This window comes from Chiloscyllium plagiosum, chromosome 2 (assembly GCF_004010195.1).
Source record: "Chiloscyllium plagiosum isolate BGI_BamShark_2017 chromosome 2, ASM401019v2, whole genome shotgun sequence".
Classification (NCBI taxonomy): Eukaryota; Metazoa; Chordata; class Chondrichthyes; order Orectolobiformes; family Hemiscylliidae; genus Chiloscyllium; species Chiloscyllium plagiosum.
In genome coordinates, this window is record NC_057711.1 from 27,847,456 (window position 1) to 27,875,238 (window position 27,783).

At 40.9% G+C, this 27,783-nt stretch overlaps 1 protein-coding gene across 2 annotated transcripts in view; it reads right to left on the reverse strand.

Annotated features, from left to right (window-relative positions):
- Nucleotides 1-2,493: 2,493 nt before the first annotated feature.
- The window catches only part of LOC122557923 (erbin-like), a 39,540-nt gene continuing 14,250 nt past the window's right edge, over nucleotides 2,494-27,783 (reverse strand). Inside the window, exons 6-11 of one of the 2 annotated variants that reach the window (XM_043706147.1) lie at nucleotides 26,718-26,861; nucleotides 22,224-22,346; nucleotides 10,164-10,388; nucleotides 8,160-8,252; nucleotides 7,844-7,918; nucleotides 2,494-4,300 (exon numbers count right to left, since the gene is read on the reverse strand). In XM_043706147.1, the coding sequence (XP_043562082.1) occupies nucleotides 4,193-4,300; nucleotides 7,844-7,918; nucleotides 8,160-8,252; nucleotides 10,164-10,388; nucleotides 22,224-22,346; nucleotides 26,718-26,861 (768 nt within the window). In that variant the 3' untranslated portion in view covers nucleotides 2,494-4,192. The remainder of the gene's footprint in view (nucleotides 4,301-7,843; nucleotides 7,919-8,159; nucleotides 8,253-10,163; nucleotides 10,389-22,223; nucleotides 22,347-26,717; nucleotides 26,862-27,783) is intronic. The other variant, XM_043706155.1, reaches the window with a different exon arrangement.

A 27,783-nucleotide genomic window follows, 5' to 3' on the forward strand; every position in this document is an offset into this window, starting at 1 on the left:
CCTTTTTCAGTCGGTTTCAGCAGCTTTGCATTCAATCCTTTGTAATGATCCTTAATTAAGCTTACTACAGTTGTTTCTAACCCAGGTTCCTCCTTGTCAAACTGAACTCTCCCATGTTATGGTCACTGTCTCCTAAGGCATCATTTATCAAATCTGCCTCATTACATAGCACCACATCCAAATGGTCTGATCCCTGGTCGGATTCACAAAATATTATTCTTGGAAATGTCCCAGTTACGCTATGAATTCTTCTTCATGGCTACCTCTGCCAATCTGACTATTCCAATCCCCATGAAGATTAATATTATGTATTGCCTTTCTTACATGACCTCACTAACTCTTATTCTCTCTCCTGCTCTATAGCTACTATAGACTACTTCTTCTAGTGTCTTGTTTATGTAAATCATACATGGAAGACAGGCAGATTGAGAGAATCACTTGTCAAGTAGAATTTGAAATTGGTGTACCTTGATAACTCCTTATACCATAACTAGTTGACAGAATCAGTTATGTTGATTAGCCAAGTTAGCCTTGAAATGTAATGATCTAAGATACCATACACATCTTACCTTACCCGAATACGACCAGGTATCACTGACTGGTACATAAGATTGTATGACTTTTATCAATATTTACTGAATGCATTTGGGGCAGTCTTATGGTCAATATTAGACAGCTGGTGGGTTGATTTGGGCTAAAAAGCTCATTACATTAATAAAGTACATTAACATCAAATGTAAGTTTACTTAACTAGCAGGGAATTAAAATGAATATGTTCACACACAATGCAATATAACATTTACTGCTGGATAATCATATCAAAACTAGAATTATTTCAGCCTGTCTGGTGACGCATACTTCTGCCATCTCTTCAGGCAGTCTTCAATTTGTTCACTGTGGAAATGGAACTGTAACAGCAAGGTACCAAAACAGAGTTTAACAACTTATCTTTGCATTGGATTAAATATTCATTGCACCTTGAGAACTTGGACATGAGCCCTAAATAAAGCAGAGCCAAAACAAAAACTTTTATAAAGTATTCATTATATTTAATGTACAGAATATGGCATGAAGCGTTCTTTTTTATTAAATATATTTTTAAACCAGTAAAAATAAATTCATGAATGTGACTGCAAGCAGCATTTCATTTTTTGTTTTTGAGACCACTTTAAACATTGAACTGTCAGATCTATAAAATATTGTTTAAGACAATAAACCCCAAATCAATAATTTATAAACAAAACCAAGAATTTATAAATATGATTGAAAGTGGACTTGACTTCAAAGTTTTTGTTTTAGGAATATGCTTTTAAATGACAATACTGTTTGTAAAGTTCACTTCATACAATTAATGTTACAATGAGTCCATTTTGGATAAGACTGCAACCATGAAGTGCTTTTGTGTAGTATAGAAAAAAACTTCAAGATTAAAAAAAAACACAAAATGTGGTCAAATAAAGTGAGTGATTGGATTTTTTTTTAATAAACCACAATAGGAACATAAAGAAGCAATTTGCATTTTTGTAAATTAAGTGAATTTATAAATCAGTTTCAGTTGTCAGTGGGACACAGCAATTTTAACTGGTCAGTCAAGATTTCATATACAACAGACTGCCTTCATTAAAACTAAAACTGTACAAATAAAACAGAGTATTTGTTTACCCTAATCACCAGAGATTATGTCAGATACCATCTAGTTATGTACAAAATGTGGAATGTTGAACAAATTCTGCTTTTTCAAACATTACAGATTTCCTCAATTAAAAAGGCAATGTTCAAAATATAATCAATGTTACTGTGGGGACTTAGTTAAGTACAGTGGCTACTGCTGGTTCATTTTAAGTTGGTTCCAATCCAGGTCATGTTCAAGTATATACAAACTTTTGAAAACTGCAGTCCACAAGAAACCATCTAAAATAAATAAGTTAGATAATAAATATAAGGGAATATTCAAAACTTTCCAATTTGTTTCTGGTTTGCATATGCAGCTGAATTTTACCTTTTATGAATTGGCCATCCATCGTGATCCACTGGTTACTTCAAACACAACAGGCCTAATGTCAAGCTTTGCTTTGTAAACCAGTGAACAGAAATAAAACATGTCTTTTTTTAAACATTTATGTAAAACAAGGTAGAATGAAAACAGAAACAAATCACTTTGAAATCAAGCCTCTTGAAATTCATAAATGTTGCATCATATTGGTTACAAAAAAAACAGGTGAGATTTTGCCTTACTTTTGTCAAATAGCTGGTATCCCATCCATTGCTATGATCCAGTCCAAATCAATGGATTTACTGGCACTGTTATAAGTTTGGTTTCAAAATCATTTCTAGAGGTTGCCGAAAAATCAATCCAGATTTTGAAAATTCCTCAAGTAAATGTGATATTAATAAGCTCTTTTGATCCAACAATAGTCTGAAAGTGCATACATAATGCAAAATTTTCAAATGGTACTTTTATGTTCATGAAAGAAAACATTTTACAAACGTCAATTCTTACTAAATGGCTATTTCATTGAAATATAATTTATTCTTTCAGTATAAATTCTGTTACAGTATTACCATGCAGCTGAACAGTATCATTCCCCCATCAGATGAAACTTTTTTTACTTCTTTAAAGCTGTTCCCACACTTTTAAAAACCATGCCTAAAATTGTGGGTAAAAATCTTTTAAAATACCAAGTTAGCAATCAACACAGCTTGTGACCTGGTGTCAAATCTTATTAAAAAAAAAAGGAAGTGTTTTTTAAAAAATTTCCAACACACACAACAAACTCTTATACAATTTACCTTCATGGGAATGCTGCTACGGAATACCAACAATCAAGAAATATGAAGTCATGAGCTGATGCAAAATACAGAAGATACCCAAGAGGGTTTTGTTTCTGCTGACATATACAAGTATTTCTACTATACGCTTAGAGCAACTTTATTGATCAATTTGATTCCAACATAAGGAAAATAGCCTTTAGCACCATCATGGGAGCATTTGTAGGGCTTCATTCAAATAATCTTGAGTGTACATTTGATAAAATAAATCAACTCATTTAATGCTTAAGTTGGTATAGAAATTTTACAGGGAATTGAGATTAAAAGATAAGCACATTACTAAATTCAGATTTTTTTTCTTCTAAATATACAGACAGTATTGCTTCTTTGCATGGGTAGAATCTATTAAAAAAACTTAATTCTCGGTCTCCTATGGCACTTCCACTGTGATACGCAAGGTTGACCAATATGCATCAGTATTGTTAATGAAACCCACTTTTAGTAAAGATAGAAAGGTTTTTTTTTAAAACATTGGCCAAATGTACTAGAAATGATAACAGTGTAATAAAATAACATTCTCATACAGTAATAACATAACCACAATCCCCGCTTTGTAAAAACACTAAGAAACCTTGAATAACTTTAGTCTCCAATCATATTTCAGAACATACTGTTTGTAACAGACCATCTCAGACAGACAGGTTTCATTTGCTCTTCCTTTCCGAATCCAACTTTGAATAATAACTTCTCCATCATGTAACCACACTGTTGTACTTTTTGGCAACCTAGCCCCATATGCAGTTTCCCCATTTACTCATAGCAAGGTCACTTTATTGTATATGCTCAAGCCATTCACCTACCCATTCGTCTAAACAATGCACAAACATCCATTTTCCAGCTCCTGTACATCAAACTTGTAGGTTTCAGCGTTTAACAATTATACAAAGGTGATTAAAAATAAAGGCATACATCTATGGAACAGATAGCCCTGCCACCTGTTCATAAGCTAAAATCAGGCTCACTACTTAAGCCTTGTACAATTTATTTAGTGATGTATAAGATTATCCAAAAATAAACCTAAATTCTGTACAGAAAAGCACACAGGTTTGTTCATATTAAGAGTGATTTTGATGTTTACTATATTAATTCTTCATCCTGCAATATTTGCTTCCATAATCTATTTCAGTCCCTGGATCCACACCTTTACCATTATACAGAGTGGTTGTGCCCCTTATAACCAAAGCTCTACACTGCCAACAAATTACTTTACAGCCTAAACTTATCTGACCATTTTATAGTCCATTGATCCCTCTCCCAACTCCCAGTAAAAAGTGATATCAGCTGCATTTTGCTATGGAATTACTTATTTTAAAAAAAACTGGTCACAATGGTTGATTTCTTTTTTTGTCCATGATTTACATCATTAGGATGCAACTTCTCTCAGGATAATTAAGTCCACTGCATTCTGGAAGGTTTTTAATAGTGACACCGCTTGTCCATGCTCAATTTTAACAAAATTGTATCCATTTGCCTGTAAAAGAAGTACATCCATTAATACATAGTTTTAAAAATATAGTACAAGCAGCAAAGTTTAATCCAAGTTTACAAAAATCGAGTCTATTCATTTGCAAAATTAAACAATGCCTGTTTCATTGTTTAATAAGTCTTTTACTAAAAGGTTTACTCACTAATTTTACTCCAATCCCTTTGTAAAAAGACAAACATACCATTGCTTTCGGATTTGCTTGCTTTATCTGTATGTTAACTTACCGTGAGTGCCTCAAAATGCCAACATTCTTTGTCTCTGTTTTTCTACTTTTCCCATCAAAGTGGATAACATATGTATTTCTCCACACTGTATTGTGTCTGTCACACATTTTCCCCCTCCGTTAATCTGTGTACATGGATATAGTCTTCTTTCATGCTTCATACAGTTAACTTTCCCATATAATTTTCTCCCATCAGAAAAACTGGTATACATCATTCTCAGTCCCTTCAAATAAATTGATGAAAATTGCAAAAAGCTGAAGCCCAGACACTAATTAATGTAATAGTCTACTAGTTGCAGCATGCAATCTGAAAATGAACCATATTCACTTGTTCATCTATCTTGATTGTTACAGCCTCAAAAAAACTGACAGTTGTCAAACATTATTTACCTTTCATATATGTACAGCCTTTCTACTCATCTAATTTCTGTGTACCTCACAGATATTATGTACTTAGTAATAAATTCTAGGGTTGCATGTAAAACTAATGTTTAGCTTGAACCATACACAAATGATCCAGAATGAGCTATCTATCTATTCTCCTCTCAGCTCAAACAGGACCAGTTAATCTAATCAGTATCTATCATTCAATGCTGTTCTCCATTACAGAGGCAAAAAAAAAAGTTCAACGCCAAGATTCTCATGGAAATCAGTAGAGCCCCAAAGACTAAAGTCCCATCTTTACAGACTAGGAGTTGCAAAAGGGGAAACAAATTGAAACGCGACTCTCCTGCATTGGAGATTAAAGCCTGAAAGAAAAATAAGAATGGACAGAGATGACTTGATCTTTGCTGCTACCATGAATTTTATGTAACTACTACCATCTTTCAGAACAAACAGCAACATACGTTCAGCTGGAGAAATCCAAGATCAAGGCACTGAAATTGATTTGATCAGCACCCAGTTGTGAATTTCTGAACAGCATTCTCAAAACTAACATCTACCACAATGCTGACTGTGATACAGTCCGTCATACCCTCTGGTGTGCAACAGGGTTACAATACAATTCTTGAAGTTTTTCATTCAAATCAGAAATTCTGGTCTCACATCAATGTTAGTCACACTACTTACTCCTTAAAAGACAGTTTCTTGATGGATTCGAACAGGCACTGTTTGGCATTTCCACACAGCACAGAAACAAAATGGAACATACTTTGAAAAACTGTCTACAACACTCTACTCTCAACATATGAAAAACAAGAGTTTTAAAATGCTGACTCCCGAGAGGCCATCATACTGCAGAATCTGCCATTGGTGTTAAGTGGTGTCTTCTTAGTAATTATATTGCTATATATATTGTATAGATGTTATGGGGCAGAAAGCCTCAACTTATTTAAAAGGTGGCTGGATGTGTATCTGAAACCCACTAACATGCAGGGCAACAGATCAAATAATGTAAAGTGGGATTAGTCTGGGTCGCTTGTTTTTGGGCAGGTGCAGACATGAGCCAAGTGACCTCCTTTAAGCTGCACACTTTATAAATCTATGAAGGCAAGCTGTCTCCTGGTAAAAATGTTGAACTTGGAGCGGAAGTAGGCTAATCAGCCTTTCTAACCTGCTCTACCATTCAATATATGATCAAAACTGAAATCTTATTCGGTACTCTGTACCCACTTACACCCCATACTGTTTGATCCCTTTAGCTCGAAGAAATGTATCTAACTCCTCCTTGAAAACATGCAAAGTTTTGGCCTCACCATTTTCTATGGCAGAAAATACAACAACAAATTCATCTGTATCTTTAAACTGTGACCCCTGTTTTATTTTTATTCATTCATGGGATGTGGACATTGCTTAGATCAGAGTGGTACTGGAAAAGCACAGCAGGTCAGGCAGCATCCGAGAAGCAGGAAAATTAACATTTCGGGTAAAAGTCCTTCATCAGGAATAGAGGCAGGAAGGCTCCAGGGTGGAGAGATAAATGGAACGGGGAGGGCCTGGGGAGAAGGTAGCAAAAATGAGGAAACTGGTGAAGTCCACATTGATGCCCTGGGGTTGAAGTGTTCCGAGGCAGAAGATGAGGTTTCCAGCATCTGCAGTCCTAACTTTTGCCTATGTGGACATTGCTGGCTGGCCAGCATCTAGTGCATCCTTGGTTGATGCATTTGTGGTTTCAGAACTAGAAACTTTACAATTGACTTGATCTTCTCAGTGTCTGTGTAGCTGTAAAACAAATGCCATGAAGGAAGGACATTGTTTGTTTGCCCTCATCGATCTCATCAAGGCATTTGACCATCTTAGTAACAGTGGTCTATTTAAAATAGTAGAACAACTGACTGCCCAAGTTGTTCAATGTGATCGGCTCTTTCCATGACAGCATGATGGGTAAGGTCATCTGGAGTTTGAGAGCAATACTAGGAGCAAACAGGGCCTCAGAAAAAGGACATTAATTGAATGGGGGGCCAAAGTTGCACAACAAAGGGAAAATCAAGGAAGCAAAGTGTGATCTCATGGAAGAGATGGAGAGGGTGAGTGTAAAAACTGAAAGCATGAGAGATTTGAGATTTGTAACGAAGTGGCTAGGAGTATAAACCTGAGAGACTTGTGCATATCGTTTTCAATCTTAGAAATCCATGAACACTGGTATCAATGGGGTGAGAGAAAGGGACAGGTGAAAGGACTAGATAAGACAGTTCATCTTTGTCCAGCGAGGGGTTATTAGCTTCCTTATCCTTGTTGATGATCCTAAAATAGTGGAAGAATGGGAGGCAGCAATGGTCAACCTGGCTGACCCATATGATGATGGCGAACAAGATCAGTCATGAAACAAACGTAGAAGTATTTTGGAAGTGGCAACCAGTAATTTGGTTTTATTCTAATCAGAAGAAAGTAAAATACAACTTTGGAACAAAACAAAATTGTGCGACGATTCTCAAAAGTGTTGTATGTACCTCAATCAATCAATCAATCAGTCATTTACATTTAAGTAAAGAAGTTCATGTGAAATTATGAATGCCATGATAAATGCCCTATAGCACTGGTTAAATTTGTGCATTTGACCTAAAATGCATCACTTCACATTTGTCCACATTAAGCCCCATCTGTAATTTCTCTGCCCAAATAATCTATAACTGATCTGATTAAGTTTAACATTTGGAGATGATTTTAAGGCAAGAAACACTAAGGAGAAAAAGCTATTTTTAACTCATCTGGAGCACATGAATGAGAACATGTATAATAGAGAATAAAAGAAATAACCTGCGCAAAACGTTGAAGAAAACATAACTGCAAGTGCTTTAGAGTTCAATTTTTTTTTAAACACAACATGGGCATCAGAAGATAAAGTAAGATTAATGGGAAATTACCTGAACTATTTTATCTCCAGGCTGCAACAGTTTTGAAGCTGGCCCTTCTGGTTGAACTCTAGTTACAAATATACCCTAAATAATGAACAAACATTAAGAGATTTAAACCATATTTTCATATAATCTTTAATAATTACAAGGAAACACACATGTAAATAGAACTCAATAGTAATAAACTTATGACACTGAATTTTGAAAATATCACATGCAATTCTAATCAAACAAGTTTCAGTGATCTTTAAAAATTTACTACAATTACTTGGATTGCAAAAGAAAGTTATCATGCTTTGAAGTAATTATATAGTGAAGTACTCACATTATCATCAGGTCTGAAGGGGTTTCCTCGACCTCCAATACCTCCAGATATACTGAAACCCAGCTCAGGATTCTTATCTATTCTAACGTGCATCTGGAAAATTGAATACAGGAAACCATTTAAGTAAACTGAAATATGCTGCTGTTATTTAAGTTGGCATTGATAACATAAACTGAGAGGGTATAGGGACATTGGAAAAACAAAGTAGATTAAAATCTTTTTCATTATTGTACCTCTGGGATGTGGGCATGAGTCTTGCCTGCTGCTGGGAATACTTTGCATTTCCCAAAAAAAAAATCCTAATTATAATACATTTTGGCAAATTACAACTCTGAAGTACAAAGGTTTCCCACACCTTAAAATATTTCAAAACTCTCTATCAGCCTCTCAGTCACAAACACCTCTCTATGTTTCAAGCTCTTCAGTCAGCTCAATTTTTTTTAAACCAGTGATACCAGGCAAATACAATGGGTATAAAGCCAGTACTGAAACTTTATTGTTAAACTGCATTCATTTTAAACTTTAAATTTATAATAACATCTTGAGAAAACTTAAAAAGGTCAAGATTTGCACTTCATAGAAGTACTCAAGGCTGCACATAAGATGAAAGAGACTGATAGTGTATTCCAGACTAGGAAAATTCAATGTTTATTCACTAATATGTTATTAACCAATCTCAATTAGGCAGTGGTGGAAATGCTACAGCTTTAACGCTCCTGGACAAAGTGCTGTGAAAGGAAAAGATCCAAGATTTCTGAATCTATGAATCAGTGAATCTAATCTACGAGTTAACATAGCAAGATAAATGAAGATAATTATGGCCCATATGACAATATCCTGGGATCAGTTATCTAATTTCTCTCCACAGATGCTGCCACACCTGCTGAGCTTTTCCAACAATTTCTATTTTTATCTCTGATTTACAGCATCTGCAGTTCTTTCAGTTTTCCTGGTTATCAGTTGTAAGGTTCAAAAGTAGAAGATGTTACAAATACAAAGGTTATAAGATTGCAACATCTCAGGATTCTCTCTTTGAGTTACGGCAAAATTAAGGGCTGAAGAGGATCATATAACCTGTTCTGAATTGTACCTGATAAGTGGTGATAAAGAAGGGGCCCAGATTGTTATACTTGGAACAAAAACAGAAGTTGCTGGAAAAGCTCAGCAAGTCTGGCAACATCTGTGAAGAGAAATCTAAGTTAACAATTTGGGTCTGTGATCCTCCTCAGAACTGAGCTTTGAGGAGAATCACCGGACCCGATTAGTTAACTTTGATTTCTCTTCACAGATGCTGCCAGACTTGCTGAGCTTTTCCAGCAACTTCTGGTTCAGTTTCTGATTTACAGCATCTGCAGTTCTTTCAGTTTTTGTTGTATTGGGAACCAGGTATAAAATGCTTAAAACCTCTAAAGATGGTGAGGCAACAGAATGAGAGCATGAAAGAGAACATTGCAGGGAAAGAGAGAGCAGACAGAGATAGCCAGTCTATTATTTGCCAATCAATGTGGGAGAAGGCTTATGTTCAGAAGAAAGGGACAAGTTGCTGAGAATTTAAACAAAGTTGAAAGGTTCACCAAGCTCTACTTAGCAGGGTAACCCACCATGAAACTCAGTATAACAATTTGAAGTTATCCAGTAGAAAAGAGAAATAGATGCAAGGCACAGGGAGTTGAGAATAACTTAGAGGTGGTTTCTGTAGAATGAAGCTCTGTTTACAGGAAGAGGAATTTTGATTGCTTTAATAGTTAAATGGAGGATCTTTTCTGGTGTATAGAGTATAAGTTGCTTATGCAGTGGTGGTTAGACATTGTTTCTTTTAGTTTGTTTTCAGCAGAAGCCTGAAACCTTGAGAATTTGTAGTGTGGACCTTCCACGAATACTGGAAATTTAAATATCCTTTTACAAGGTTTGGATCTCTATGGAGAACCTAGCAAGGACAAGAGAGGGGAAAAAACAGCAAAATATTAGGATTATTAGGAGAGAGAATCTACAATTAGTTCTTACCTCCTGCTGTATAATATCACGGCCTTGTCTCATCAAATGGTTTGCCGATGCACTTTGTGTTGGACAATGTGGAGGTTGGTGGGATACTTTTAGCATTAAATAATCAATCAGCTGTTCCCGAGAAGGATGTCTCCCAATGGTTGCTTGAGACATTGTGTGGTGGGGTTGGTTGCAGTTAATTGGAACTCTGGAAGATTGATATGTCTGACCATTTGTCAAAGGCACCTGGGGAGGAAAGTAGCAATGAAAAGTTTGAAGCAAGTGTGTTGAACTTAATTCCAAAAGATTTCTGAATATTTTTGTGATCAAGTATCAGAATTCTAAGAAAGATCACACCGTTAATCTCTTAGTTTATCATCTTGGGTCTGTTTTACCCAAACTGCATGATTTTCATCTTTTTCTATTCGGAACCCATATTTCATAACTCAAATCCCTGGCTAAATTCTTTGATTTTGTATTTCCACACTAGGTGGCAGCATCATAGAGCAGACAATCTTGTACAAGACCATATTATACATATTTATCAAATAATGAATAAAACCCCAATAAAATCACAAGAAACATAAGGGACACCAGGTGACGTCTTTCTTCCTTTTGGAAGATATTCCTCTCTCTCAACAATCATATAGTGAAGAAGACACTCAAGCATGGGAACAAACACAGACACTTTCAGTCAAACAAAGCTTTGTGCTTTAATGCACTGGACTAATTTGCTCCGCTAGGTTTAGTTCAATAATCCAAACGCAGCACGCTGCAAATAACTCAATAACATTTTGAATACATGAAAACCAAGAGATCAGGACATAAAAATGCAATAACTACTGGCACACAGACACATTCAGTTGGTGATTTCAAATCAGAAAATAAAGCCTCATTTCATGAGAAATCTAGCAACAAGGGCATGAAGGTTGGTGAATTAATCAGACTGAAGAATTTGCATTCACAGCAAGTCAATAACTTTAAAAAAGTGAAGATATTCTATTTGAATTATTTATTATTACTTTCAACCACTTTATCAAAGACTTTCCCTCCAGCACAAAATCAGAAGTGGGGATGTTTGTTGATTGCAAAATTGTTCAGCACCATTCACAATTCCTCAACTACTGAAGGAATTTACATTACAGACCACTGAACAAAGCAAAATAAACTGAAGAGTGAGATATGTAGATAACTGTGTATACTCAAGTATATGTTCAATTGAAGTATAAGTAGAGACCTTAACTTTGGCCAAAGAAATATGGTATTTTCCATATATCTCATGTATATGTTGACCCTACTATATCGTACTAAAATGCATACATTCAATCATACTGGTAACTCTATTCATTGCTCTTTATTTATCGTATCTCTGTTCATTCATTCATAACTCTACTCACCTTGATTTACGACAGCATGTTTTAATTCATTCATTCATTCATTCAGTCCAGTACTAGAGTCATAGAGATGTACAGCATGGAAACAGACCCTTTGGTCCAACTTCTCTGTGCCGACCAGATAACCCAACCCAATCTAGTCCCACCTGTTAGCACTCGGCCGGTTATCCCTCCAAATTGTACTAGTCTCCTCCACTTCCTCTGACAGCCCATTCCACACACGCACCACCCTCTGCTTGAAAAAATTGGCCCTTGGGTCTCTTTTATATCGTTCCCCTCTCACCCTAAACCTATGCCCTCTAGCTGTGGACATCCCCACCCCAGGGAAAAGACCTTGTCCATTTGCCCTATCAATGCAACTCATGATTTTATAAACGTCTATAAGGTCTACTAAGTCTATCGGTATTTATCGCACTTTGTTCACTCTACATTCTAAAGTTAATATTGTTAAAAAGTTGATCATTTTAATTGTGCCATTATATCTGAATAAAATTGAGATATATTAGCTACATACTGGTATATCATTAATTCTTTGACAAATGTGTTAATATTACTGATGTTCATAACATACATGAAGAAATGGGAGGGAAATGGAAGAATTTGGCGGGAAAGTTATTAAATTCTGAATGTGTAAACTTTTTGAAATGTTTCATTTTAAGTGTGCCATTCTACCAGGCCATGATGTTGAACAGTGTGATTTTGCAGGATTTCAATGAATCTTTGACATGTTCAAATTTTATACCAGTTTCTTGCTTTTATCTAATAATTACCTTTACTGTAATTCATTGTGTTTTTTTTCTTTACCCGGGATTGGTTGTGAGATCAAATCAAGTTTTGCTTATAATACGGTACTTAGAATTGCAGCATGAATTTCAGCCCCTCAAAACTTGTGCCTGCGTAATACTCGACCCCCTAATTTCAGCTTTAAAAAACGGTCTTCAAAATTTGACCTCTCCAGAAGTATATACTATAAATCACAAAAGATTTGCAACATAACATTCGTAATAAAGGAAGACCCTACTATCTCACCTCTCCAAAGGTAGGCAAACATCTCTAGTAGTGTTTTTGCTGGAACATGCTGTCAGGGGAAATGATAGAAGCAGATATGACTGCAACATTTAAGAGGCATTTAGACAGATGCATGAAGAGGCAGTGAATGGAGGGATATGGACAATTTGCAAGCAAATGCAATAAGTTTAGAATAGCATTACGGTCGGCACAGACATGGTGGGCTGAAAGGTCTGTTCTTGAACTGTACTGTTCTATGTACCCCATGGGCACCAACTTAAAATAACTGAATCTTCTACATGACCACCATATTGTTCAGACTTAGTCAGAAACATTTTATTGCAATCTAAATTACACATTCAGTTTGATTCAGACACGTACACAAGAGTTGAATGCCACTGAAAAGATGAGAGGATCTGCTCTTCTAATTTATTAACTGAGTTATGTAATGGATGTAAATGAAGTCTACGTGAGTCAAAAGGAAAACCTTCCATTCACTGGAATTGTACCTAATGCAAAGTAAGATGTGGTTATGAGAAGCCAGCCATTGGACAACACTTCTAGAGTTCCTCAGAGATGCATCCTTAGCCCAATCAACTTCAGCTGCTTCATTAATTAATTTCCCTCCATCATGAGGTCAACAATTAGGCCAAATCTACATATTCCAGTATTCAGCTCTATTCATGACTCCCTCAATAATGATGAAACCCCACTGAATCACATCCTGCTTGGGCTGAAAAGTAGCAGGTGACATTTATAGCAAGTATGTGCTGAGTAATCAGTACCTTAAAAAAAGAGAAAAATTCCACCATCTCTTGAAGTTTAGGTACCTTTATTATGCAAATTCCACCATCAGAATCTTGGCAGGCCCTATTGACCAGGGGTTGAATCAGATGCAGCCATATCAACACCACAGCTTCGAGAATTGTGGGCGGCACGGTGGCACAGTGGTTAGCACTGCTGCCTCACAGCGTCAGAGACCCGGGTTCAATTCCCGACTGACTGTGTGGAGTTTGCATGTTCTCCCCGTGTCTGCGTGGGTTTCCTCCGGGTGCTCCGGTTTCCTCCCACAGTCCAAAGATGTGCAGGTCAGGTGAATTGGCCATGCTAAATTGCCCGTAGTTTACGTAAGGGGTAAATGTAGGGGTATGGGTGGGTTGCGCTTCAGTGAGACGGTGTGGACTTGTTGGGCCGAAGGGCCTGTTTCCACACTGTAAGTAATCTAATCTAATCTAATTCAGTCAAAGCTGACTGTTCTGTGAAAAATGGCTCACTTCCTAATCACTTAATGTCTTTCCACCATCGACAAATCTGAAGGAGTAATCACTACTAGCCTGAAGAGGTACAGCTGCAGCTCTCAAAATAACCCAGGACAAAGCAATTCACTTCATCAACTTCCTGACACTGGACAAATATATACTGCCTTCTCTAGGAGTACACGATATGACAGAACTTACAACCTGCACATGCAATGCAGTAACTCAGTTCACTCCTGTGATTGCTCAGTCAAGATCAACAGCAACAATGATGTCAGGTCACCATTACTTTCAAGTCACAACACATCAAGAACAACAGTATTTCAAATGTTCCTCAGTGAAGGAAATCACATGGCAGACTTAGGCACTGGATAATACAATAGCAGAAACAGCCCTATTGATCCTGCAAAGCCCTCCATAAAAACATATTGGGTGGATATGGAGTGGGTGAGAGAGAGAGTGAGAGAGAGAGTGAGAGAGAGTGTGAGAGAGAGAGCGAGAGAGAGAGAGAGAGGGAGAGAGAGAGATGTGTGAGAGAGAGGGTGTGAGAGGGTGTGAGAGGGTGTGAGAGGGTGTGAGAGGGTGTGAGAGGGTGTGAGAGGGTGTGAGAGGGTGTGAGAGGGTGTGAGAGGGTGTGAGAGGGTGTGAGAGGGTGTGAGAGGGTGTGAGAGGGTGTGAGAGGGTGTGAGAGGGTGTGAGAGGGTGTGAGAGGGTGTGAGAGGGTGTGAGAGGGTGTGAGAGGGTGTGAGAGGGTGTGAGAGGGTGTGAGAGGGTGTGAGAGGGTGTGAGAGGGTGTGAGAGGGTGTGAGAGGGTGTGAGAGGGTGTGAGAGGGTGTGAGAGGGTGTGAGAGGGTGTGAGAGGGTGTGAGAGGGTGTGAGAGGGTGTGAGAGGGTGTGAGAGGGTGTGAGAGGGTGTGAGAGGGTGTGAGAGGGTGTGAGAGGGTGTGAGAGGGTGTGAGAGGGTGTGAGAGGGTGTGAGAGGGTGTGAGAGGGTGTGAGAGGGTGTGAGAGGGTGTGAGAGGGTGTGAGAGGGTGTGAGAGGGTGTGAGAGGGTGTGAGAGGGTGTGAGAGGGTGTGAGAGGGTGTGAGAGGGTGTGAGAGGGTGTGAGAGGGTGTGAGAGGGTGTGAGAGGGTGTGAGAGGGTGTGAGAGGGTGTGAGAGGGTGTGAGAGGGTGTGAGAGGGTGTGAGAGGGTGTGAGAGGGTGTGAGAGGGTGTGAGAGGGTGTGAGAGGGTGTGAGAGGGTGTGAGAGGGTGTGAGAGGGTGTGAGAGGGTGTGAGAGGGTGTGAGAGGGTGTGAGAGGGTGTGAGAGGGTGTGAGAGGGTGTGAGAGGGTGTGAGAGGGTGTGAGAGGGTGTGAGAGGGTGTGAGAGGGTGTGAGAGGGTGTGAGAGGGTGTGAGAGGGTGTGAGAGGGTGTGAGAGGGTGTGAGAGGGTGTGAGAGGGTGTGAGAGGGTGTGAGAGGGTGTGAGAGGGTGTGAGAGGGTGTGAGAGGGTGTGAGAGGGTGTGAGAGGGTGTGAGAGGGTGTGAGAGGGTGTGAGAGGGTGTGAGAGGGTGTGAGAGGGTGTGAGAGGGTGTGAGAGGGTGTGAGAGGGTGTGAGAGGGTGTGAGAGGGTGTGAGAGGGTGTGAGAGGGTGTGAGAGGGTGTGAGAGGGTGTGAGAGGGTGTGAGAGGGTGTGAGAGGGTGTGAGAGGGTGTGAGAGGGTGTGAGAGGGTGTGAGAGGGTGTGAGAGGGTGTGAGAGGGTGTGAGAGGGTGTGAGAGGGTGTGAGAGGGTGTGAGAGGGTGTGAGAGGGTGTGAGAGGGTGTGAGAGGGTGTGAGAGGGTGTGAGAGGGTGTGAGAGGGTGTGAGAGGGTGTGAGAGGGTGTGAGAGGGTGTGAGAGGGTGTGAGAGGGTGTGAGAGGGTGTGAGAGGGTGTGAGAGGGTGTGAGAGGGTGTGAGAGGGTGTGAGAGGGTGTGAGAGGGTGTGAGAGGGTGTGAGAGGGTGTGAGAGGGTGTGAGAGGGTGTGAGAGGGTGTGAGAGGGTGTGAGAGGGTGTGAGAGGGTGTGAGAGGGTGTGAGAGGGTGTGAGAGGGTGTGAGAGGGTGTGAGAGGGTGTGAGAGGGTGTGAGAGGGTGTGAGAGGGTGTGAGAGGGTGTGAGAGGGTGTGAGAGGGTGTGAGAGGGTGTGAGAGGGTGTGAGAGGGTGTGAGAGGGTGTGAGAGGGTGTGAGAGGGTGTGAGAGGGTGTGAGAGGGTGTGAGAGGGTGTGAGAGGGTGTGAGAGGGTGTGAGAGGGTGTGAGAGGGTGTGAGAGGGTGTGAGAGGGTGTGAGAGGGTGTGAGAGGGTGTGAGAGGGTGTGAGAGGGTGTGAGAGGGTGTGAGAGGGTGTGAGAGGGTGTGAGAGGGTGTGAGAGGGTGTGAGAGGGTGTGAGAGGGTGTGAGAGGGTGTGAGAGGGTGTGAGAGGGTGTGAGAGGGTGTGAGAGGGTGTGAGAGGGTGTGAGAGGGTGTGAGAGGGTGTGAGAGGGTGTGAGAGGGTGTGAGAGGGTGTGAGAGGGTGTGAGAGGGTGTGAGAGGGTGTGAGAGGGTGTGAGAGGGTGTGAGAGGGTGTGAGAGGGTGTGAGAGGGTGTGAGAGGGTGTGAGAGGGTGTGAGAGGGTGTGAGAGGGTGTGAGAGGGTGTGAGAGGGTGTGAGAGGGTGTGAGAGGGTGTGAGAGGGTGTGAGAGGGTGTGAGAGGGTGTGAGAGGGTGTGAGAGGGTGTGAGAGGGTGTGAGAGGGTGTGAGAGGGTGTGAGAGGGTGTGAGAGGGTGTGAGAGGGTGTGAGAGGGTGTGAGAGGGTGTGAGAGGGTGTGAGAGGGTGTGAGAGGGTGTGAGAGGGTGTGAGAGGGTGTGAGAGGGTGTGAGAGGGTGTGAGAGGGTGTGAGAGGGTGTGAGAGGGTGTGAGAGGGTGTGAGAGGGTGTGAGAGGGTGTGAGAGGGTGTGAGAGGGTGTGAGAGGGTGTGAGAGGGTGTGAGAGGGTGTGAGAGGGTGTGAGAGGGTGTGAGAGGGTGTGAGAGGGTGTGAGAGGGTGTGAGAGGGTGTGAGAGGGTGTGAGAGGGTGTGAGAGGGTGTGAGAGGGTGTGAGAGGGTGTGAGAGGGTGTGAGAGGGTGTGAGAGGGTGTGAGAGGGTGTGAGAGGGTGTGAGAGGGTGTGAGAGGGTGTGAGAGGGTGTGAGAGGGTGTGAGAGGGTGTGAGAGGGTGTGAGAGGGTGTGAGAGGGTGTGAGAGGGTGTGAGAGGGTGTGAGAGGGTGTGAGAGGGTGTGAGAGGGTGTGAGAGGGTGTGAGAGGGTGTGAGAGGGTGTGAGAGGGTGTGAGAGGGTGTGAGAGGGTGTGAGAGGGTGTGAGAGGGTGTGAGAGGGTGTGAGAGGGTGTGAGAGGGTGTGAGAGGGTGTGAGAGGGTGTGAGAGGGTGTGAGAGGGTGTGAGAGGGTGTGAGAGGGTGTGAGAGGGTGTGAGAGGGTGTGAGAGGGTGTGAGAGGGTGTGAGAGGGTGTGAGAGGGTGTGAGAGGGTGTGAGAGGGTGTGAGAGGGTGTGAGAGGGTGTGAGAGGGTGTGAGAGGGTGTGAGAGGGTGTGAGAGGGTGTGAGAGGGTGTGAGAGGGTGTGAGAGGGTGTGAGAGGGTGTGAGAGGGTGTGAGAGGGTGTGAGAGGGTGTGAGAGGGTGTGAGAGGGTGTGAGAGGGTGTGAGAGGGTGTGAGAGGGTGTGAGAGGGTGTGAGAGGGTGTGAGAGGGTGTGAGAGGGTGTGAGAGGGTGTGAGAGGGTGTGAGAGGGTGTGAGAGGGTGTGAGAGGGTGTGAGAGGGTGTGAGAGGGTGTGAGAGGGTGTGAGAGGGTGTGAGAGGGTGTGAGAGGGTGTGAGAGGGTGTGAGAGGGTGTGAGAGGGTGTGAGAGGGTGTGAGAGGGTGTGAGAGGGTGTGAGAGGGTGTGAGAGGGTGTGAGAGGGTGTGAGAGGGTGTGAGAGGGTGTGAGAGGGTGTGAGAGGGTGTGAGAGGGTGTGAGAGGGTGTGAGAGGGTGTGAGGGAGAGTGAGAGAGAGAGAGTGTGTGAGTGTGTGTGAGTGTGTGAGAGAGTGAGAGAGAGACAGAGAGCCAGAATCACGAGTCAAGCAACAGCCTCACAATTATCCTCGTAGCATAATAACTGAAAGACAATGTCACAGTACAACTACCATCACTATCCCCAGATATGTCTTGACCCAGCAGCACAGATCTAGCAAAGATAGCGGAGGCACACTGGCAATCAATGGGAGGAAATAGCCCTAGGAGTCCCATACATTGACTCAGGACACAAATAGTTCTCATGGTTTCAGGTTAAACATGGGCAAAGAAAGCTCCTGATTAACATATACAATTTTTTCCTCAGTTGAAGAATCAGTATCTCTCCACATTGAACAACACTTGGAGGAAGCACTGAGTGTGTCAAGGGTGCAAAGTGTACTCTGGTTGGAGGATTTCAAGTCTACCACCAGGAGTGGCTTGGCAGCAACACTACTGATCGAGCCAAGAGGAGGAACAAACATACTCAACATCATCCTTACCAATCAGTCAACTGCAGATGCTCCATGACAGTATCAGTAAGAGAGTAACCACTGCACAGTCCTGATGGGGACCAAGTCTTGCCTTTGCATTGAGAATAAATGTTATATGGCATTATCGCTGCGCTAAATGGGACAGACTTTAAAACAGATTGAACGACTGAAGACTGAGCATCCATGAAGTGCTGGGGGCCAACAGCAGAATTATGCTCCAGCACAATCTACAATCTCATGGCCCAGCATATCCAGCAAATCAACCAAGTTATGGGATCAAGAAAGAGTTATTGACCAGAAACATTAACTCTGATTTCTCTGCACAGATACTGCCAGAGCTACTGAGCTTTTCCAGCAACTTCTATTTTTGTTTCTGATTTACAGCATCTGCAGTCCTTTCAGTTTTTAACAGGATCAACCCTGGTTCAATGGCAAATACAGGAGGGCATGCCAGCAGTAGTAACAGGCAGCTCTCAAAATGAAATGTCAACCTGGTGAAGCTACTAAACATGACTATTTGCATGTTAAGCAGCAAGTGAGAGACAGAGCTCAGCTATCCCACAACCAGAAGGTCAGTTCTAAGGTCGACACATGTCCCTATCCTCAATGATGGGACAGCCTCCAGCACATCTGTGCAAAAGATAAGGCTGAAGCGTTTGCGACAATCTTCAGCCAGAAATGCCATGTGGGTGATCCATCTCAGCCTCCTCCACAGTTCTAAAGCATCACAGATGCCAGTCTTCAGCCAATTCGATTCACTCCACATGACATCAAGAAATGGTTGGTGGCCCTGGATACTGGAAAGGCTAGGGCCTGACAACATTCCAACAATAGTACTGAAGACTTGTGCTCCAGAACTTGCCGTTCCCCTAATCAGCAAAGTTATAATAGAGGCATCTACTAGCACTGTGGAGAATTGCCCAGGTATGTCATGAACTCAAAAAGTAGGACAAATCTAAATTGGTCAATTGCCACACCATCACTGTGCTCTCAACCATTAATACAGTGATGGGAGGGGTCATCAACAGTGCGATCAAGTGGCAGCACCTGCTCAGCAACAACCTGCTCACTGACATCTAGTTTGGGTTCCGCCAGGGCCACTCAACTCCTGACCTTATTACAGCCTTCGTTCAAACATGGGTAAAAAGGCTGAATTTCCAACATAAGAGTGACAGCCCTGGAGACAAAGGCTACATTTGACATCATGGAGCCCTAACAAAACCAGAATCAATGGGAATGTGGGGAAAATCCTTCTCTGACTGGAGTCATACTTGCACATAGAAAGATTGTTGTGGTTATCATGTCAGTCATCTCAACTCCAGGACATTTCTACGAAAGTTCCTCAGGGTAATGTCTAAGGCCCAATCATCTCCAGCTGCTTCATCAATGATCTTTCCTCCACAAGGTCAGAAGTGGGGATGTTCGCTGATGGTTGCACAATGTTCAGCACCATTCAGATACTGAAACAGTCCATGTTCAAATGCAACAAGACCTGGACAATCAAGTGGCAAGTAATAAATGCCAGGCAATGGCCCTCTCCAATAAGAAACAAACAAACAAACCATTGTTCTGTCACATTCAATGGTGTTACCATCACTGACATTCCCATTATCAATTGTAGCCTGGCGGCTGGATTCACCATATAAATACAGTGATTACAAGAGCAGGTCAGAAGTTAAGAATGCTGGCAGTCCAAAACCTGCCCACCATCTACAAGGCACAAGCCAGGAGTATGATGGAATGTATCTCACATGCCTGGATGAGTGCAGCTCTAACAACATTCAGGAAGTTTGCACTATCCAGGACAAAGCAGTCCATTTGATTGGCACCTCATCCACCTCCTCCACTACTAATGTTCTTTAGCAACAGTGTATACTATCTACAAGATACACTTCAGAAATCTGACAAAGGTTCTGAGTCAGCACCTACCAAATCCACAACCACTTCTACCTGGAAGGACAAGGACAACAGTTACATGTGAACATCACCAAGTTTCCCGCCAAGCCACTCATCTTCTGAGGTGTGAATATATCATTGTTCCTTCACTGTCACAGAGTCAAAATCATGGAACTCCCTCCCTAGCCACATTGTAGGTCTACTTTCAGCACATGAACTGCAACGGTTCAAGGCAGCAGCTCACTACCACCTTCTCAAAGGGCTGCAAGAGACAGGTCAATAAAATGCTGACCCAACTTGTAACATCACATCCCACAAGTGAATTAAAAAAGCTCACCATGACTTTCCCAAAACAATTTAACTGCATCCACGTCAACGATGCTACATCCAGAGAAAAATGAAACTTAATTTATAAAATTTGTGATAAACTACTTTAGCTATTTGATTGATACAAAGAACATATATGATTAGTTAAAAGGAATACTAATTAGAAGTTAAAACCATGTTCATGGGTTAACTTTCGATTAAGTAGGAGTTCCTCCTTGCACAGTTGTTTCATAGTTTGACGTTTTTGGCTGACACTTGGAACAAGGCTAGGATGCCAATCATGGCATTGGTTTGGACTAACAGCTGTTATACTGTGTATTATGAAATTACATTGTAGTCTACTTATTTTGCAGTCACATTCTTTTCAAATTGATTAGAACTTGTTATGGGCCAGGCCAGAGCCCCTCAATCCATTTTATGAGTTGTTTTACACGGATGGAAGGGGAATATGCCAGGAGCGACGTAGCTGATCAGACCACTCTATTTTAAACAAAACAGAATTTATTTACAAACGAACAAAAGGAAACTGAATTTCTAACATAACTATTTAAAAATCCAACCGACACAAAAATGAGTTGTCCCCATTTCCTGTAATATCCCATAACACACCTCTTGGGCAAAAAAAGTAAATCCAAACACAAGTTCTGACAGGAGAGGCACGGCAGAGAGAGAGAAAAAGAGAGGGAGGATCAGCATGGAGCAGTTTTTATTTTGAGTCACCAGCTAAAACTAACCCAAAACCAGAATAAACCCTGAACTGAGAGAACTGGCCCACTCCCCTTTCATTGTACAAGTGTTTTAAAAATAAACTTAAAAGCCTTTATAAGTAGAGATTTACAGACATATCAGAAACCCTGCTTTTAAAAAGCAGAAACCCCTCCCAAAAAAAAACCGAGAGCAAAATAACCTTGTGAAAGGGGCAGCATCATTGCAACTTGAAATCCACAGCCAGTACAGTTCAGATCAATCAAAAGATGAGAAACACTGATGTCTACAGTTATTGTATATGACCTAAATATCCGAGTAGGTAAATATACTAGGATGAAGATACATGCAGAGCTTTAAGATACTTCTAGCTGCACGTTTAGTTGCATTTTAGTAGTGAGTAACTCTGAGGAAATCTTCACCTGGCAACATAATGACAGCAGCGCTAGCACTGCAAATAGAGTTTCAAATCAAAACCAAGATCTGTTTCAAGAATGTAGTTGTACTTTTTAGTAATTCTGATGAAACAACTTTAATCATGAGAAGATTGCAACTCATTCAGGAATGAGTATATTTAATTAAAAAGCAAACTAATTACAAATTAAAACAATGCTCATAAGCTTATTTTGAATTAAGTTGGAATTCCTATTTTTACTGTTGCTTCACAGTTCAACATTTCTGGCTTGACACTTGGGACGAGGCCGAGACTCCCTAACCTTTTTGATCAAATCTCGAGTATAAAATACGGCACAATACCCACTGCTGTCATTGACGATATCATTAGATAGTTCCTCAAGTATTTAGATATATTTGTAACATTTTTTTCAAAACAAACAAAATATTAAGCTAGTAAAAATGGCAAGGAAAATGTATACAGTGTAACACTGAAAAAGATTTAACCTTCTATTGAATTGCTCTGTACAATACTCTTAGGGTTAACCATTTGTAGAACACTTACTTTTCTCATACTGTCTGGTGGAATATCCTTCATAACATGTGTGCTGGTTGAATAATTCTGCTGTCCAACACCGAAGACATCATCTTGACTTGGGTCTCCAATACTGTTACCTTGTGATGGGTACTATTATGAAAATGTGAAAACACAAAACCAATTAATCCTAAAGAACTGATTAAAATGACTGGAGGGGTATTTTTTTAAAAATTAGTTCAAATTTTATTTGAAGAAAATGCTTACAGTTCATGTTTGATAAATTCAAAGTTTGCTCCTATTGTAACCACTGTATCAATTGATAATGTTAAAAAAAATGAATAAACACACCTAATGGACTACAAACATTTTATTGAGTTGCAAAATTTTCTGTCTTTGGGTAAATTAAAACTTCAGGAGCATAATTTCGTTACTTTGACAAAAGCAAGTCAAGCAACATAAGCATACACAGAATGAGTGGTCCATTTAAAACACATTTTTCAAAATAATCTTGACCTGAGTTAACACAAAGCACATTGACAAAGAGCCAAGGAATGCAATAAGACCATGTGCAGGCAGACGGGATTAGTTTAGAATGTTCGGCATAGACCTGGCAGGCCGAAGAGCCTGTTAGTGAGTTTTGAGAAGATTTGTAGCTCAGGTTGAGGTCCTGAATGAAGTTAGAGCCTGTGTCTATGCTGTTAAGTTTCTATCTCTGGAAAATATTATAAAAGGTATGCTTTCAATGCATAAAGATATTCTATATTTAAAAATGTGAAAAAACCTGCAGCTTTTGGCAACAAAAGACAATTCAAAAGCTTTGACAAAGGGTCAGTTAGACTCGAAACATCAGCTCTTTTCTCTCCTTACAGATACTGCCAGACCAGCTGAGATTTTCCAACATTTTATCTTTTGGTGACAATTCAAAAGTGTTATTAATCACATGATCTCAAAACAATGAACATGGGAAGCATTCACATGCTAAGATACAGAAATTCAAAGGAATTTGAACTATCAAACAGTAATACCTCGTTTAGTGTTGGCCATTTGAAAATATTTTTGTTGCAAGGTGGACAATACAGAAAGTATTGCTGACCTTTCAAAGTCGACCTTTGAAAGTATCCTTTCAAATGTCACAGCATCCACTAGTGTTTTACACCTGACACTCACCGTGATCATATAACCACCACTGCTCCCCAAACCACTTGCCACTTCATTTCCACCTTGATCAGTTTTTCTACATCCAGGTAACAGATTCACAAGAACCCTTACATCAGGGGGTACTGGGGCACGTTGGAAGACAGAATTCGCTCGGGCTCCATAGGATTGGGGTGGAATGGGAAACAGACCTGTTCACTGGGGCCCAGGGGTGTGTTTGTAGTGGGTGAGCAAGAACATTGAGACCACCCAGTGGATCCCAGAATCCCAGATCCCAGAATCTGGGGTAAGGAGACTTGCTGGGCCCCTAGTTATGCATCAATTGTTCTGGGAAAATTTAGATTGTCTAAATTGGTTTACTTCAAATTGCACCTGTAAAGAACAAAAGTTAGACATTAAGTGAGATTTATGCAGTTGTTTGTAATTGTCTTTTGAACCTACAGGTTACTGCATGATTCTTAGGTTATCTCAATCTTCTGGAAATATGCTTGCGCTATCTGGGATTTTGTTGCTCCCTTGGCGTTTGTGTAAAAGGCACACTTTAATAATAAGCAATGACATCCAAAAAAATCAGAGCTAAGTGGCTGTCAAGTCATCGCCAAATATTGGAAAAATAATTTGCTAATATTGGGGATGCATAAGTCTGCTAACGCAACTTTGCACAACGTCACGAGCCACATCTACATTTAACAATGTACTTTTAACAGCTAAAATTAGCCCTAAAACTTTCTCAGGAATTGAACTGAATGGAGGTTTACCTTTTGGACTCGAGCACTGAACAATATCTCCCCGTTATTTATACAGTCACAAAGCTGTAATGATTGTAGGACAACACTAAATTATACACGTTATAAAAATAAGCTTGGCAGCACAGAACATCCAGTGGTCTGGAGTTTGAGATTGATTATTTTGTGTTTAAGTGTTAGCTTTTAAAAAACTTATATTCCAAGCTTTTTCAGACATCTTTATGAAGTAAATAACAGTACAGTAAAAAATTAGCATTTAGGTTTAACAGCTTTGTAGCCATTCAAAAGAAAGCTGAAATTTTAAAAAGTTCATTGACAATTTCAGGGTGGACAGGGTTCTTCTTATAATAAAGTTTAGTCATTGCCATTGGGAAAGGTCAGATTTGTTCACTGCTCACTTGGATAAACTCTGTCAGAACAGCGACAATGATCCTGCTGCAGTTCTCAGTTCTGGCTGAAGGTGGGGGATATCATTCAAAACTTTCCACTCCCACTTAGAACAAAGAACCTTTTATCCCACTCTAAAATCAAACTAACCTACATACCCTTCAATTTATTATCATCCACGTGCCTATCCAAGAGTCACTTAAATGTCCCTAATGTATCTGACTCTACTATCACCGCTGGCAGTGCATTCCACGCACCCACCACTCTCTTTTACCCTCTGACATCTCCCCTGAACCTTCCTCCAATCACCTTAAAATTATGCCCCTTGTGATAGCCATTTCTGCCCTGGGAAAAACGTCTCTAACTATTCACTCTATGTGCGTCTCTCAACATCTTGTACACCTCTATCAAGTCACCTCTCATCCTCTTCACTCCAATGAGAAAAGCCCTACCTCCCTTTCTTCATAAGACATGCCCTCCAGTCCAGGCAGCCGCCTGATAAATCTCCTCTGCATCCTGCTTCCACATCCTTCCTATAATGAGGTGAAAGAGCTGAACACAATATTCCAAGTGTGGTCTAACCAGTGCTGTATACAGCTGCAGCCTTACCTCACAGCTCTTAAACTCAATCCCCCTGCTTATGAAAGCCAACACACCATACGCCTTCTTAACAATTCTATCAACTTGGGTGGCATCTTTGTGGGATCTATGGACAGGGACCCCAAGATCCCTCTGTTCCTCCACACTGCCAAGAATCCTGCCTTTAAACCTGTATTCTGCATTCAAATTCAACCTTCCAAAGTGAATCACTTTGCACTTATCTAGGTTGAACTTCTGCCACTTCTCAGCCCACTTTTCCATACTGGAAATGTCCTGTTGCAACCTACAACAGCCTCCACACTATCCACCACTCCACCAACCTTCATGTCATCAGCAAACTTGCTAACCCACCCTTCCACTTCTTCATCCAAATCATTTATAAAAACTCACAAAGAGCAGAGGTCCCAGAACAGATCCCTACAGAACACTATGGGTCACCAAGCTCTAGGCTGAATACTTTCCATCTATTACCACCCTCTGTTTTCTAAGGGCCAGCCTATTCTGTACCTAGACAGCCAGGGTTCCCTGTACCCCATGTCTCCTTACTTTCTGAATGAGCCTCCATGGGGAACCTCATCAAATGCCTTGCTAAGATCCATGTATACCACATCCACTGCTCTACCGTCAATGTATTTTGTCACATCCTCCACTAATTCAATAAGTCTTGTGAAGCATGACCTGCACCTCACAAAGCCATGCTGATTACCTCTAATTAAGCTATGGTTTTTTAGGTAATTATGTATCCTGTCTCTCAAAGTCCTCCTCAATAATTTGCCCACTGCAACATAAGACAGACTGGTCTGTAATTCCCAGGATTATCCCTATTCCTCTTTTGAATGGGGGAATAACATTTGCCACTCTCCAAGCATCTGGCACTACTCCAGTGGACAGTGCGGATGCAAAGATTATGACAAAGACGCAGCAATCTTTTCCCTCACTTCCTGTAGTAACCTTGGGTATATCCTGTCTGGTCCAGGTCGCTTATCTCTCCTTATGTTTTTCAAAATGTTTGGCACATCTTCCTTCTTAACATCAACCTGTTTGAGCATATCAGTCTGTTTCACGCTGCCCTCACAAATGACAAGGTCTTTTTCAGTTGTGAATACTGAAGCAAAGTATTTATCAAGGACTTCCCCTCCCTCCTCCAACTCCAGGCACTACTTTCCGGCACTATCCCTAATCAGCCCTGTATGCATGTTGAAATCAAGTGAGTTTGTCCCTTGAAGAATGGTCAGGCCAGTTACTCTTTTCACACACAAATATGAAGAATACAAGTGAGGCAACAGATACCTGCTGCACCAATGGAGCTCTAATCCAGCTTAAATCACATGCTCACGAGAGGCTGAGAAAATGCAATTATATTGCAGCTGGTAGAGAAACACTTCGTCAAAATAATGACAATTTTTCTTTGATTTCAAAATGATTAAAATTAATTGTATGTATTAAGATTTGCTAAAGCAGAAAATTGTGAATTTAAATAGTCTGATAAAGAATTTTCACACCAAAGCAGAGAGCAGTGGAAAAATGTACCCTGAAGACAAACATTGAATTTAAAAAAATTCTTGTGGCTAGGATAGCTCAAGTAGTCACTACAAAACTCATTCATGATAACTGGCCCATTGTTGGTACTCACACGGAACATGTGCACTCCAGAATTCCTTCTCTCTGCAACACTCAAGGCAATGTTGCCCTGGCTGTCGTGCAGTTCCCTACAGCTTCCAGAGTGCATGCTGCCAAAAGCAGCATAATTGAAATTAAACGATCTAGACAGCATGCTCTGAATAAAGAGGAACAAGAAAATTCCACAGCTTTAACACAGAGATTAGTGCAGCATGCAGCAACAGGATAAATTGCAAGAGACAATTTCTCCCCAAAGACTCAACATCATGCAAAAAGAAATGGCATGCAAAACACAAAACGTATTCTGATCAAACAACTCATTAAGGTTAATCTGAGTGTGCACTTGTGTTCTTAGTAAAGCTTTTACATACATCCAGCCAATAAGCAAGCGAAGGTAACTTAACTTTGGACTGCATGATACATTTTAGAAAAAAAAAGGGTTTTCTACCAGTATAATACTTGTGATTTGCAATATTTTCCCATGTAAATTGATCAAAAAAGGTCAAAGTGTGACTGACTGGTTGAACATTAGTACGGTAAAAGTAAAGTCTCCATAGGACTGCTCTTTCGTTAGAGGGGGGGAATGGCTGCTGATGGTTTAACCTGAGGGTCACCATGCCACAGGTCAGGGGAAAGGGTGAGCAGGAGAGTCTTTCATGGTAAATTCAGCCAGTGAGGGAATTGAATCTACACTGAGCATCTCTCTGCATTGCAAACCAGCTGTCCAGCCAGCTGAATAGAAAAATTGTTTTCAAACCGTGGGGTTTATATAAAGCAAAATTAAAACTTTAGGTGGAACAACCTAGGTCTACACACTAGATTTATTTCCAACAAGAGATAAAACAATACAAGCTGAAAATGATTGCAGTGAAATGAAAGGGACATGTCAATAAAAACTGAAGTCTGGATCAGTGGTCCTGGAAGAGCACAGCAATTCAGGCAGCATCCGACGAGCAGCAAAATCTTTTTTTTGACGTTTCTGGCAAAAGCCCTTCATCAGGAATAAAGGCAGAGAGCCTGAAGCGTGGAGAGATAAGCTAGAGGAGGGTGGGGGTGGGGAGAAAGTAGCATAGAGTACA